Source organism: Oncorhynchus kisutch, linkage group LG22 (genome assembly GCF_002021735.2).
Source record: "Oncorhynchus kisutch isolate 150728-3 linkage group LG22, Okis_V2, whole genome shotgun sequence".
Classification (NCBI taxonomy): Eukaryota; Metazoa; Chordata; class Actinopteri; order Salmoniformes; family Salmonidae; genus Oncorhynchus; species Oncorhynchus kisutch.
The window spans coordinates 41580836-41594910 of NC_034195.2; the positions used below are offsets into that span (position 1 = coordinate 41580836).

Below are 14075 nucleotides of genomic sequence, written 5' to 3' on the forward strand. Positions count from 1 at the left end.
CCCTTAACTTTTTCCACATTTTTATTATTCTAAAATGGATTACAATTCTAAATTGATTAGATTGATTATATTAAATGTTTTCCTCAAATCTACACACACACCCCATACAAACAAAAACAGGTTTTTAGAAATGTTTGCTGGCCTGAATGCCAAGCGTCACATCTGGAGGAAACCAGCATCTTGCCGTGGGGATGTTTTTCAGCCGCAGGGACTGGGAGACTAGTCTGAATTGAGGAAGAAATGAATGGCAAAAAGTATAGATAGATCTTGATTAAATCCAGAGCGCTCAGGATCTCCAACTGGGGCAAAGGTTCACAAAGGAGTGACTTCGGGACAAGTCTCAATGTCCTTGAGTGGCCCAGCCAGAGCCTGGACTTGAACCCGGTCGAACATCTCTGGAGAGACTTGAAAACAGCTGTGCAGGGCCTCCTGGGTGGCGCAGTGGTTAAGGGCACTGTACTGCAGTGCCAGCTGCGCCACCAGACACAGGGTTCGCGCCCAGGCTCTGTCGCAACCGGCCGAGAAGAATGGGAGACACTCCCCAAATACAGGTGTACCAAGCTTGCAGCACATACCCAAGGACACTTAAGGCTGTAATTGCTGCGAAAGGTGCTTCAACAAAGTACTGAGTAAAGGGTCTGAATATTTATGTAAATGTGATTTAATATTTTTTTTGCATTGTCATTATGGAGTATTTTGTGTAGTTTGAGGGGGGGAAACAATAAACGATATTAGAATAAGGGGTTCCTTGTATGGATCTGAAGACAAGTGGGTACTCCACCTCTACCACCAGTCCAATTAGCCAACGTGCAAATCATTGGTTAATAAAATGGATGAGCTCCAATCGAGACTATCCTACCAACGGGACATTAACTGTAATATCTTATTTTTCACAGAGTCGTGGCTGAACGACGACATGGATAACATACAGCTGGCTGGGTTTTCGGTGCATCGGCAAGATAGAACAGCTATCTCCGGTAAGACAAGGGGTGGTGGTCTGTGTATTTGTAAATATCTGCTGGTGCACAAAATCTAATATTAAGGAAGTCTCTAGGTTTTGCTCGCCTGAGGTAGAGTATATCATGATAAGCTGTAGACCACACTATTTACCAAGAGTTTTCATCTATATTTTTCGTAGCTGTCTATTTACCACCACAAAACGATGCTGGCACTAAGACCGCACTCAATGAGCTGTATAAGGCCATAAGCAAAAAAGAAAATGCTCATCCAGAGAAACTTAAATCCGTTTTCCTAATTTCTACCAGCATGTTACATGTGCAACCAGAGGGGAAAAAACTCTAGACCGCCTTTAATCCACACACAGAGATGTGTACAAAGCTCTCCCTCGCCCTCCATTTGGCAAATATGACCATAATTCCATCCTCCTGATTCCTGCAAAAACTAAAGCAGGAAGTACCAGTGACTCTCTCAATACGGAAGTGGTCAGGTGACGCAGATGCAAAGCTACAGGACTGTTTTGCTAGCACAGACTGGAATATGTTCCAGGATTCTTCCGATGGCATTGAGGAGTACACCACATCAGTCACTGGCTTCATCAATAAGTGCATCGATGACATTGTCCCCACAGTGACCGTACGTACATACCCCAACCAGAAGCCATGGATTACAGGCAACATCCGCACTGAGCTAAAGGGTAGAGCTGCCGATTTCAAGGAGCCGGACTTTAACCCGGACGCTTACAAGAAATCCCGCTATGCCCTCCAACGAATCATCAAACAGGCAAGGCGTCAATACAGGACTAAGATTGAATCGTACGACCCCGGCTCTGACGCTCGTCGGATGTAGCAGGGCTTGCAAACTATTACGGACTACAAAGGGAAGCATAGCCGCGAGCTGACCAGTGACACAAGCCTACCGGATGAGCTAAATGACTTCTATGCTCACTTCGAGGCAAGCGACACTGAAGCATGCATGAGAGCATCAGCTGTTCCGGACGACTGTGTGATCACGCTCTCCGTAGCCAATGTGAGTAAGATCTTTAAAAAGGTCAACATTCACAAGGCTGCAGGGCCAACAGATTACCAGGACGTGTACTCCGACAATGCACTGACCAACTGGCAAGTGTCTTCACTGACATTTTCAACCTGTCCCTGACCAAGTTTATAATACCAACATGTTTCAAGCAGACCACCATAGTCCCTGTGCCCAAGAACATCAAGGTAACCTGCCTAAATGACTACTGACCTGTAGCACTCATGTCTGTAACCATGAGCTACTTTGAAAGGCAGGTCATGGCTCACATCAACACCATTATCCCAGAAACCCTAGACCCACGCCAATTTGCATACCACCCCAACAGACAAACAGATGATGCAATCGCTTGCACTCAACACTGCCCTTTCCCACCTGGACAAAAGAAACACCTATGTGAGAATGCTGTTCATTGACTACTCATCACTAAGCTAAGTACTCTGGGACTGAATCCTGGACTTCCTGACGGGCCGCCCCTAGGTGGTAAGGATAGGTAACAATACATCTGCCATGCTATACCCTCAACATGGGGGCCTCTCAGGTGTACCCGCTCAGTTCAAATCCAATTGTATTTGTCACATACACATGGTTAGCAGATGTTAATGCGAGTGTAGCGAAATGCTTGTGCTTCTAGTTCCGACAATGCAGTAATAACCAACGAGTAATCTAACCTAACAATTCCACAACTACTACCTTATACACAAAACTGTAAAGGGATAAAGAATATGTACTGTTTAACAGTCTGATGGCCTTGAGATAGAAGCTGTTTTTCAGTCTCTCGGTGCCTGCTTTGATGCACCTGTACTGACCTCGCCTTCTGGATGATAGCGGGGTGAACAGGCAGTGGCTCGGGTGGTTGTTGTCCTTCCTGTGACATCGGGTGGTGTGGGTGTCCTGGAGGGCAGGTAGTTTGCCCCCAGTGGTGCGTTGTGCAGACCTCACTACCCTCTGGAGGGCCTTACGGTTGTGGGCGGAGCAGTTGCCGTACCAGGCGGTGATACAGCCCGACAGGATGCTCTCGATTGTGCATCTGTAGAAGTTTGTGAGTGCTTTTGGTGACAAGCCAAATTTCTTCAACCTCCTGAGGTTGAAGAGGGCCTGCTGCGCCTTCTTCACAACGCTGTCTGTGTGGGTGGACCAATTCAGTTTGTCCGTGATGTGTACGCAAGAGGAACTTAAAACGTACTACAATCTCCACTACTGTCCCGTCGATGTGGATAGGGGGGTGCTCCCTCTGCTGTTTCCTGAAGTCCACAATCTTCTCCTTTGTTTTGTTGACGTTGAGTGTGAGGTTATTTTCCTGACACCACACTCCGAGGGCCCTCACCTCCTCCCTGTAGGCCTTCTCGTCGTTGTTGGTAATCAAGCCTACCACTGTAGTGTCGTCCACAAACTTGATGATTGAGTTGGAGGCGGTCATGACCACGCAGTCGTGGGTGAACAGGGAGTACAGGAGAGGGCTCAGAGCTAACCCTTGTGGGGCCCCGGTGTTGAGGATCAGCGGTGTGGAGATGTTGTTACCTACCCTCACCACCTGGGGGTGGCCCGTCAGGAAGTCCAGCACCCAGTTGCACAGGGCGGGGTCGAGACCTAGGGTGCTATGGTGTTAAATGAGCTGTTAGTTGTAGTCGATGAACAGCATTCTCACATACAGTGGGGCAAAAAAGAATTTAGTCAGCCACCAATTGTGCAAGTTCTCCCACTTAAAAAGATGAGAGAGGCCTGTAATTTTCATCATAGGTACACTTCAACTATGACAGACAAAATGAGAAAAAGAAATCCAGAAAATCACATTGTAGGATTTGTAATGAATTTATTTGCAAATTATGGTGGATATACCATGGCTGTCAGCCAATCAGCATTCAGGGCTTGACCCACCAAGTTTATAACAGTGTTTATTTCATACACATGGGCTCCCGAGTGGTGCAGCGGTCTAAGGCACTGCATCTCAGTGCAAGAGTCGTCATTACAGTCCCTGGTTTGATTCCAGACTGTACCACATCCGGCCGTGATTGGGAGTCCCATAGGGCGGTACACAATTGGCCCAGCGTCGTCTGAGTTTGGCCCCCCGACCAGCCACCAGCCATTTTCGTTGTCTACCCCTGGTGTACGGCTATGGCTCATGTGGAAGAGATGCACAAAGGTCCACCAGTTAAGCCCAATGACGACAACCATATTGATATGTTTCTTCTTCCACCTAAACACTCACTGAAAATCTAGCTTACACTTTGCATTGCAAATTGCAATCATTGTAAACATGTACAGATTTAATCAATATTATATAATATTATTTTTTCTCTGTATATATCAATGATGTCGCTCTTGCTGCGGGCGATTCCCTGATCCACCTCTACGCCGACGACACCATTCTATATACTTCCGGCCCGTCCTTGGACACTGTGCTATCTAACCTCCAAACGAGCTTCAATGCCATACAACACTCCTTCCGTGGCCTCCAACTGCTCTTAAACACTAGTAAAAACCAAATGCATGCTTTTCAACCGTTCGCTGCCTGCACCCGCACGCCCGACTAGCATCACCACCCTGGATGGTTCCGACCTTGAATATGTGGACATCTATAAGTACCTAGGTGTCTGGCTAGACTGTAAACTCTCCTTCCAGACTCATATCAAACATCTCCAATCGAAAATCAAATCTAGAGTCGGCTTTCTATTCCGCAACAAAGCCTCCTTCACTCACGCCGCCAAACTTACCCTAGTAAAACTGACTTTCCTACCGATCCTCGACTTCGGCGATGTCATCTACAAAATAGCTTCCAACACTCTACTCAGCAAACTGGATGCAGTTTATCACAGTGCCATCCGTTTTGTCACTAAAGCACCTTATACCACCCACCACTGCGACCTGTATGCTCTAGTCGGCTGGCCCTCGCTACATATTCGTCGCCAGACCCACTGGCTCCAGGCCATCTACAAGTCCATGCTAGGTAAAGCTCCGCCTTATCTCAGTTCACTGGTCACGATGGCAACACCCACCTGTAGCACGCGCTCCAGCAGGTGTATCTCACTGATCATCCCTAAAGCCAACACCTCATTTGGCCGCCTTTTGTTCCAGTTCTCTGCTGCCTGTGACTGAAACGTATTGCAAAAATCTGCTGTCTGAGCAGCTAACAGATCGCTGCAGCTGTACATAGTCTATCGGTAAATGGCCCACCCAATTTTACCTACCTCATCCCCATACTGTTTTTATTTATTTACTTTTCTGCTCTTCTGCACACCAATATCTCTACCTGTACATGACCATCTGACCATTTATCACTCCAGTGTTAATCTGCAAAATTGTAATTATTCGCCTACCTCCTCATGCCTTTTGCACACAATGTATATAGACTCTCTTTTTTTTCTACTGTTATTGACTTGTTTATTGTTTACTCCATGTGTAACTCTGTGTTGTCTGTTCACACTGCGATGCTTTATCTTGGCCAGGTCGCAGTTGCAAATGAGAACTTGTTCTCAACTAGCCTACCTGGTTAAATAAAGGTGAAATAAAAATAAATAAAAAATAAAAATAATTTGACATCTGCATGCATTAACAGGCATTTTTTTTATAATGGAATAAGAAGCTGCTAAGTATATTTCGATACATTATTTTAATTCAGACAATGAAAAGTAGCCGATAGATTAAATACAAATATCAAAATAGTGTTATGAAGTGTTTATTAAGCAAGAGAATGACATGATTAACAGTCTACAATATACACCATGTGTCAAAGTGTTGGGTATAATTTGATACATCTATGGTTGTAGTGCTACCTCTCTGGATGGACTACTCAAAAAATCCCCACACACCTCTGTTAATCATAGCCCTTATCTGGGGAGTCAATCATTATAAGAAAATATCTAGCTCAAATTACATAATTTAACATCAACTAACAGAACACATTTTAAGCACATATTGGCATATTCGTTGACAGCCAAGTCAAGTCCAGAGGTGAAATGGTGCTCTGTCATGTCCTTCATCCTCAAGCCAGCTATTTTATTTAATCAGCCAAGCCATGCTGCTTGATGCTGCTATGGAGAATCGTGTCAACAAGGGCAGTATCAGGACCACTGAGGTATGATCAGGAGAGTAGACTGGGAGGTCGGGCTACGCCTACGTCAGGAGGTTTGCTCTGTGTGTGTCTGACTCGATTTCGTGGAGAAAAAAAGCGCACAGCCATTCATATCTACGGGTCTCCCTGTCTGAATTGAATGACTGGCCCTCCTGTCTCAATTTTTTTTTGTGTCATTGGTGCGATCGAGTCTTTTTGAAAGATAATTTTCAGCCTGTGCTCTCACAGCTAGAAAGTTGAATCAGAGTCTACGAAATAATGCTGAAGTTCGAAAGTAATGCCCAACTATGCTAAACCGGCTGGCAAGCCTGCATTGTTCGGAGGAGCCCAAGTCCTTTGTGCTTTCATCCCTCAGCTCATCCCGTGCTGCTTTGTCTTTCATTTGCCGTGCGATACAGACGGGTAGGTATGCTCATCATCCTATTCATTCTGTTTCTTATGGCATGTGTTGATTTCCTATATTTTGTAAATATTAATTCGATGTGTTTTTTTTATGCGGCTTTTCCACGCATTTTAATGAATAGCAATGTGGAAAGGGGAAAATAAAGCAAGACTGCGTGTGTCTTTAAAAGGGAAGTGTCTAATTTCTTGGTTTGCCGATCAGCACGCATAGGGTTTATTTATATACATCTTTGTAAAGGGTTAAACCCTCGACACTAGTGCGCATTCTTCTCTGTTTAACATCAAAGTAGCAGTGTCAGCACTCAGCGCTCTAAATTATTGATGGGACCTTTTTCGGGACTCAATGCTGCAGACGCCTATAACACAAGTGCATCTGTGGATTTTTCTTCTTCTTATCACAGTCATATAATATTCAACCATGCAATTTGCATCCCAAGTTATTTCGTGGAAAAAAATGATATTTTCAAGATTCTATGTGAGGTAATCGCGGGAGCCATTAATATGTGGATGGATATAGCTTTGCATTGCTGCATGAAAGATGAGATGAACGCTATCGCTCTCACTGATCCATTGTTTGCAGATCGTGCTAGACTTGCCTGCTTCTTGCACTGGAATAAGATTTGTTTTATACATTAAACAATCTGGTCATAAATCCTTCCTGTTGGACATTCTACCCTATATTAAACATTCCAATTATGCCAAACTATTCTAGATAATAGGTCGAGTAGATAGCCTAAAGGGGTTGATGCTGCTGTGTTTGCTGACCTGAATTGCTGCTGAGTGCAATAGGGGCACCCTTCCATAACCAGCCTATGCTGTTCCTACATTCACTGGCATCTCCAATGCTGTCCAATGCTTTTAATCACATTCCCCAACCTAATGATGAAAAAAATATATTATTCAGATTTCTCAAAAAGATAAAGTCCACACACCATCTGGGGATAGTCTACTCATTGTTTTTTTGGTTCAGTTTTTGTTTACATGGCAGTATTCTATACTGGTGCAGTAATGAGGACAAGCTGCTCAAAGAGCAGGGGACTCGCATACTGTAGAGCAGGCCTGCCTGGCTCTGACCTGCATACTGCATGATGAGAGCTAGCATCCTGGACCACTGTTTAGCATCCATTCAGCCGCTGCCAAAATATAGATAGCAATTATTTGGACACAAAATTGAATAACATGACATTCTGCCTTATTTTGCCGCATGAAGTAAGTTGGTTGTTCTCCACGTGTAGTGAAATGACTGATTTCTGCTGCTCTGAGTCAGCCAGTCAGTCCCCCAGGTCTGTGATTTTTCTCATTCTCTGGGACTCCATCAGTGGAGGAGGCAGTGGACTCAGATGTCAGACCCTGGTACGGTTGACTGGACACAGTTTTCTATGGGGAACTAGAAGGTGGACGGACGTCATCCATTGGAGGGACTATAAAGCAGTTTCTTTAAAGCTCTCCTGTCTTTGAGAGTTCCTCAATGTGCTGCTCTCTCTAGTCCATTCTCTCCAAGGGCATTCACTTCAGCCTCATCATATTTCATAATCACGTCCCTGGGGCGGGAGCCGCTCTTTATTAGGGAGACCTGCTGTATGGCACGCTGGCCAGACTAGACAAACCAGACGGTGTGAGAGCGGTTTCAGAGGTAAAGAGGCTGCTGCAGATAACAGAACAATGCTTCCTGCTTCTGTCTCTGCTTGTCTCAATGGGATGACCAGTTTCTAAATTTCCCTGTAGAAAGGCTCTTCTGCAACAGACAGTAGAGTTTTACGTTTAAATGCTTCAATGGGAAATGAATATTATTTTTGAAGGTGTTTGATTTTTAAAATATTTTTAAAAACTAGGCAAGTCAGTTAAGAACAAATTATTATTGGTACTTCAGGCATTGTGTGTAGTCTGCTCTATCAGTGTAATATTTCAGATTTTACAAAGGCCACTCCAAGAGGAGTAATAGTCCAATGTATGTGTTGTCCCCACTTAACTGTGGGGTTCAATGGGATTGTTTCACATGGATTCAATGCCTATTGTGTTTCTCAGAGTATAGGGCTCTAGCTGCAGGCAGCAAGCAGTAGTGTTGTATTGGCAATCTTTCTGCAGCGGTCAGCACTCCCCCAAAAAATCTGCTTCTCGCACAGAGGATTCACATGAGTTTATTGCAGGCTTTTACCCACTTTTCTCTGCAGAGAAGCATGCAAAATGTTCACTTTTCCCTCAGCGCTCATGTGTGTATCTCTGACTGGGTGTGTGTGATCTTCTCCTCTCTCAGTGCCCAGCCCCGCCTCCCAGCAGTCCCACAACTGGAGGCCGACCTAGTCAACATGAACCTGCATGGCGCCAGCGGAGGCCTCGACCGCTGCAGGGACAGTGACCGCCGGCGCTCCAGCGACCGCTCCCGAGACTCCTCCCATGAGAGGGGTGAGGGTCAGCTGACCCCTTGCATCAGAAACATCACCTCGCCCACCCGACAGCACAACAGTGGTGAGTAGCTTCCCAGTCTCAGATGCCGGACATGAGGCATCTCTGATGCCGTCTCAGATGCCTCAGGTCCAGCTGTTAAATTGAGGCCCTTTCTAACTACACAAAATCACTGTCTGAAGTGGTTTTATCACATAGAAATCTCCTTAAAGCCTCACCCAGAGGCGGAGCCATGGTAGTCATACGACTGCTACTCAGTCTGGACCCACTCTGGGAATTAAGCCAATGGCCGAACTGAATGATGTTTAAATTGCTACAGTAACAGTTGAATATTCAAGCCTTGAAAGGCTCTTGCGAAAGCTTTCAATGCCTTTTTTCATCCTTATGGCAACCAGCAACAGTGTGATCAGACCGCAGTGTTAGCGCCTTACCTACGGTACTCTGTCTGTTTGTCTCTTCCAGATCGTGAGCGGGGCGAGGGTGGTTCTTCCTCCAGGTCATCAAGCCCTCGGCCGCCCAGGGCCATGATGTCGGTGGGGCCCAGTTGCATCGCAGTGAGCAGCAGCAGAAGCAGCCTGTTCAGCAAAGAGGCCCACTGTAAGGGCCTGGGCCACGGACACGTCCACAGCCCCTGTGACCTCATCTACGTCTATGAGAACACCAAGGAGGGGGCGCGCACTTTGCGGACGGCCGAGAGGGTCACTCTGATCGTGGACAACACCCGCTTTGTGGTGGACCCGGCTATCTTCACTGCTCAGCCCAACACCATGCTGGGAAGGTACAGCTAAATATTTTATCAAAGGGATATTACAGAAAATTAAAGGGATAGTTCATTTCAAACCAAATGTTTTCCTCTCTCGTAGAATGTTTGGATCCGGGAGGGAATACAATTTTACCAGGCCCAATGACAAAGGGGAATTTGAGGTGGCAGATGGAATCAGCTCAACTGTTTTCAGAGCCATCCTGGTAAGATTCATTCTGGTTTGATAATGTCATACAGTTTCACCTAATGTCCCCAGAGATGGGTTGGTATCGATGAAGTGAAGGATTACGCTGCTGTGTCATTCATGACTGGAATGGAACATACGTTCTCTCACAGATCCTTCTATCCATCCCCTATATATTTTATTAAGAAGAAGAATAGGCAGGTCAGAACACTGAATATCTAAAACAAGCACCTTTATTATTCAATTACCAGAGATTGGGATGTGGCCGAATGTATAGGGGTCAATACATATTTTATTTGCATATGGTTGCAGCATAATTTCCATATTATTCAAGGGCTTATAGTGCATTTGTATGCAATTACTTTCTAGTAATACCTTGACAAATAAGATTGTTCACAAACAATCTCTGAGGTTGTCCGTCTGATATATTGTGCATTTTTGCGGAAGTGTGGAAATGTAGGGCAAATAATCAGTGTTACATAAGGCACATTGACCGGGATCAGAGATACTAATGCTGTACAGCATGCTAGTGCTTTCATTTTTGTGTTTGTTCGCCCCGCTGTTCCACTTAACTCTCCAGAGACACAGGGGAGGAGAACAACCAGGTAATGGCATCTGTTTGTGTATGTATCATAGGGTTTCTGGATGTTATTTCAGGCTCAAGAGCAGCTTTCTGTGTGACTCACAGGCTGTACGTTGTTCTTGCATGTCAACGTAGCAATTTCGCATCTCTATGCCTATTTGTATGGGGGAGAGATGCTAATGTGGATAGTCGGGACTCAAGAACATGCTAAATGCACTTCTTTGTTTGATTTCAAGGCTTATCTTGGATTGTCAGTATTAACAGTCTCGTTGTACAGATCTGTGCTCGGCATGTGAAGAGCTCTACCGCCAAAGTCGACCCGACTAAAACAGCAGGGAGAGAGGAAAAATATGGCTGGCAGCATTAGCATTCAGGGAACAGAGAAAGCTAACAGCCGTTTCAGGCACTATCTTGTGAATAGTTCCTGCAGCCTCCATCCATTTTCTTTTCAGTGTTATACTTGAACGATCTCCGTGTTTCTCTGGCTGTAAACGGGTCTGTGGGGGTGGTAGGAAGACAGTGACGTCACTGCCATTTGCTGTTGTCTGAAGGCTCTGTTCTGTGTGTGCGCAGAGCAGCCTCCATGATGGCTGCCTGTTGGTTTTTCCTGTGTGACTTTTAAATGGCAGGATTACTACAAATCTGGGATAATCCGCTGTCCTGATGGTATCTCCATTCCCGAGCTGAGAGAAGCATGTGACTACCTCTGCATCTCCTTCGACTACAGCACCATCAAGTGTAGAGACCTCAGTGAGTGTATATAGCTATGTGCCATCAGGCCCTCTTTTTCTCATTATAATGACATGATAATAGACATGTAATATTTCATTCCATATCATTGTTCTGTATTAGATGCTAGGTTTATTTAGCCTGCTGTGTGTTTGGTGTTGTGGAGGTGTTGACATGTTGTTGGTGAGTAGGTGTCACAGCTCTGAAACTAAGTCAGTATTAGCTTACAGGTTTGATCCATGTCAGATGATTGCAGAGTTTGCACAATGTGGGCTATTGATTGACATTGTTTTAAATGTGGATGTGTCTAGTTTTCCTCACGTGTGTGTGTGTGTGCGCACGCGTGCATGCTTGAGTGTAGTTCTCACCCTGAAATATAAACAAAGTTTGGTTGTCTCAATCCACCTGCTCCTATTTTCCAGGTGCACTCATGCACGAGCTGTCCAACGATGGGGCGAGGCGTCAGTTTGACTTTTACTTAGAGGAGATGGTGCTGCCTCTGATGGTGGCCAGCGCCCAGAATGGAGAGAGGGAGTGTCACGTAGTGGTCCTGACAGACGACGACGTGGTGGACTGGGACGAGGAGTACCCTCCGCAGATGGGAGAGGAGTATTCTCAGAGTGAGTCAGGTCATTCACCTCACTGGCTCTGCTGATATAGTAGTTTACAAGCAAGCCATTTCATCAAGTCACCTATGAGTGGTTTGTATCGCTGTGAAAATAATTGCCCCAGATTATAATTGACTGGGATGACATGTTAAAGGCCCAGTGCATTAGTTCTGGGTAACAAGTTACTTACTGTAATAGTTTTGCATTAAAGTGGTAAAAAAAATAAACAAGTGTTACATCAGCTGTTGTAGAAGTATGATACAAAACACAGGAAATAGACTGCTATATCTGTATTGCTGAATGTCTGTGTTATTTTACTTAGAATATGTATGACATTTAATTATATAAACAATAATACTTTTTCATTTTTCTTTACAGTTATATACAGCACAAAACTGTACAGATTCTTCAAGTACATAGAGAATCGTGATGTTGCCAAATCAGTATTAAAAGAAAGAGGACTTAAGAAAATCAGACTAGGAATTGAAGGTATGGTGGATCATCACTAAACTGCCTTGTTCCACATAATGTCAATCAAGAAGTTTTACTTTCATGTCTATACAATTTCTGATAACACTTAAGAGTAACACTAGTTACTCTTAAGCCTGCTTTGTAATCATGTAATTACCAGAATCACTCATCCATTATTAGTATGTAATACTAACAGGCCCTATTACTATGTTACAGCATGTGACAATGTTGTTACTAGTAGAGTAATAAACGTGATATTGCAGGTATAAGAGCAACTCAATATAGCCTAAAGGGTTACCCCAACCGGATAAAAAGTATTGAAGACCACACTTTTTGTATAAATATACTTCAAATACAACATCATGTATTTAATACAATTGTTTTATTAACCAATCAACATTTTTTTATAAGATGAGAAGTATTTGAACATAAAACGTAAATGTCACTAACTCCCAAACCAAAATGTCTGTTTTTATCCTCCCAGGTTACCCCACCTACAAGGAGAAGGTGAAGAAGCGTCCCGGCAGCCGGCCAGAGGTAATCTATAACTACGTCCAGAGGCCCTTCATCCGCATGTCCTGGGAGAAGGAGGAGGGCAAGAGTCGCCATGTTGACTTCCAGTGTGTGAAGAGCAAGTCCATCACCAACCTGGCAGCCGCCGCTGCAGACATTCCCCAGGACCAGCTGGTCAACATGCACCCTGGTCCTCAGGTGGACGAACTGGACATCCAGCCTCAGCCAAGCTACCACTACGAGCCAGACCCAGACGCCCCCTCACCGGCTGTCTGAGACTGGGCCCCCGTCCCCCTCCACTCCCCCCTCTTCTCCCTCCACAGAGCACTGTAGTGACAAGCAAGTTGGGCAGCAGAAACCACATTGCCTTTACAAGCCTCAAAAGATAACTGGTATATACTGTCAATAGCCAAGGAAGGAGAAGCAAAGCACACAGTAAACGATTGCCTCATTGCACTGTCTGCACTGTTTTTTTAAACTAACCAAAGGAGATTTATTTTTATCAAGAATATTTGACATATTCTTTTCATTTTGAAGGGGGGAAAAAAGCAGATTGTATCACAATAAACTTGTCTGTGGGTCCCCATGTGATGAGTTGTGTGTGTGGTGCTGCTGTGTAGTTACAGTACTGTAGTTTGTAAAGAGTTTGGTTTTCTCCACTTCCCCTGCGGTATGGCGGTGCGGATTTAGAATCTTACCATAGGTAGTCCACCACCAGATAAGCCTCGCTGTGATGCTTTGGTCTCAGAATAAATACTTTTGTATTGATCTCACATTCATCATTCATTCATGATGCCATCAGTTTGAGAATCGTATCCCAATTTGTCAATGCGTATATTATTTAATTGACCATTTGTTTTATCACATTGCTATATATTTGCAATGTCTGCTTGTGCTGTAGAGGACCCAAGCTAAAGCTGACATGTTCATTAGCCACTCCTACTTAGTCAATGGAGTGTAAAGATCCAATATGGTCCAACACTTGAAACTGGAGAGCAAGCCTAACATAGTGGCACCTGATCAGCTGGCTCAGTCATCAATAGCTTGTATACTGAACTTAAAAGATCCAATGTAGCTGTTTTTATCTCAATATCAAATTATTTGTGGATAACTAAGTACCTTATTGTGATTGCTTGAGAAATCAAGGTATCTAGCAGTGGGGACCGACCGGTATTGCTTACACGTTGCATGAGCATCAAGCAAAACATACCTTTACTGAATGCAAGGTTCTCTAATAATTCTCAATGTAGGAAAATGTGTCCTGTCCTCAAAAGCCAGATTCCTTCATTTTAAGGCTGTAACATATTCCTCATTGATTTAAAACCAGTAACGGTTATATTGCTCTTTTAATATTC

General features: G+C 44.4%; 1 protein-coding gene across 2 annotated transcripts; it reads left to right on the forward strand.

Annotated features, from left to right (window-relative positions):
* Positions 1–896: 896 nt before the first annotated feature.
* On the forward strand, positions 897–13495 carry LOC109866841 (BTB/POZ domain-containing protein 10-like). 2 transcript variants are annotated; one of them, XM_020455703.2, is made up of 8 exons: positions 897–977; positions 8721–8932; positions 9332–9647; positions 9733–9835; positions 11029–11149; positions 11551–11748; positions 12115–12225; positions 12692–13495. In XM_020455703.2, exons 2-8 carry the CDS (start codon positions 8773–8775, stop codon positions 12994–12996), a joined length of 1314 nt encoding a protein of 437 aa, XP_020311292.1. In that variant the 5' UTR covers positions 897–977; positions 8721–8772; the 3' UTR covers positions 12997–13495. The 2 variants fall into 2 exon arrangements, with proteins under 2 accessions (XP_020311292.1, XP_020311291.1); XM_020455702.2 differs by lacking the exon at positions 897–977 and adding an exon at positions 6146–6466.
* The last annotated feature ends 580 nt before the right edge of the window (positions 13496–14075 follow it).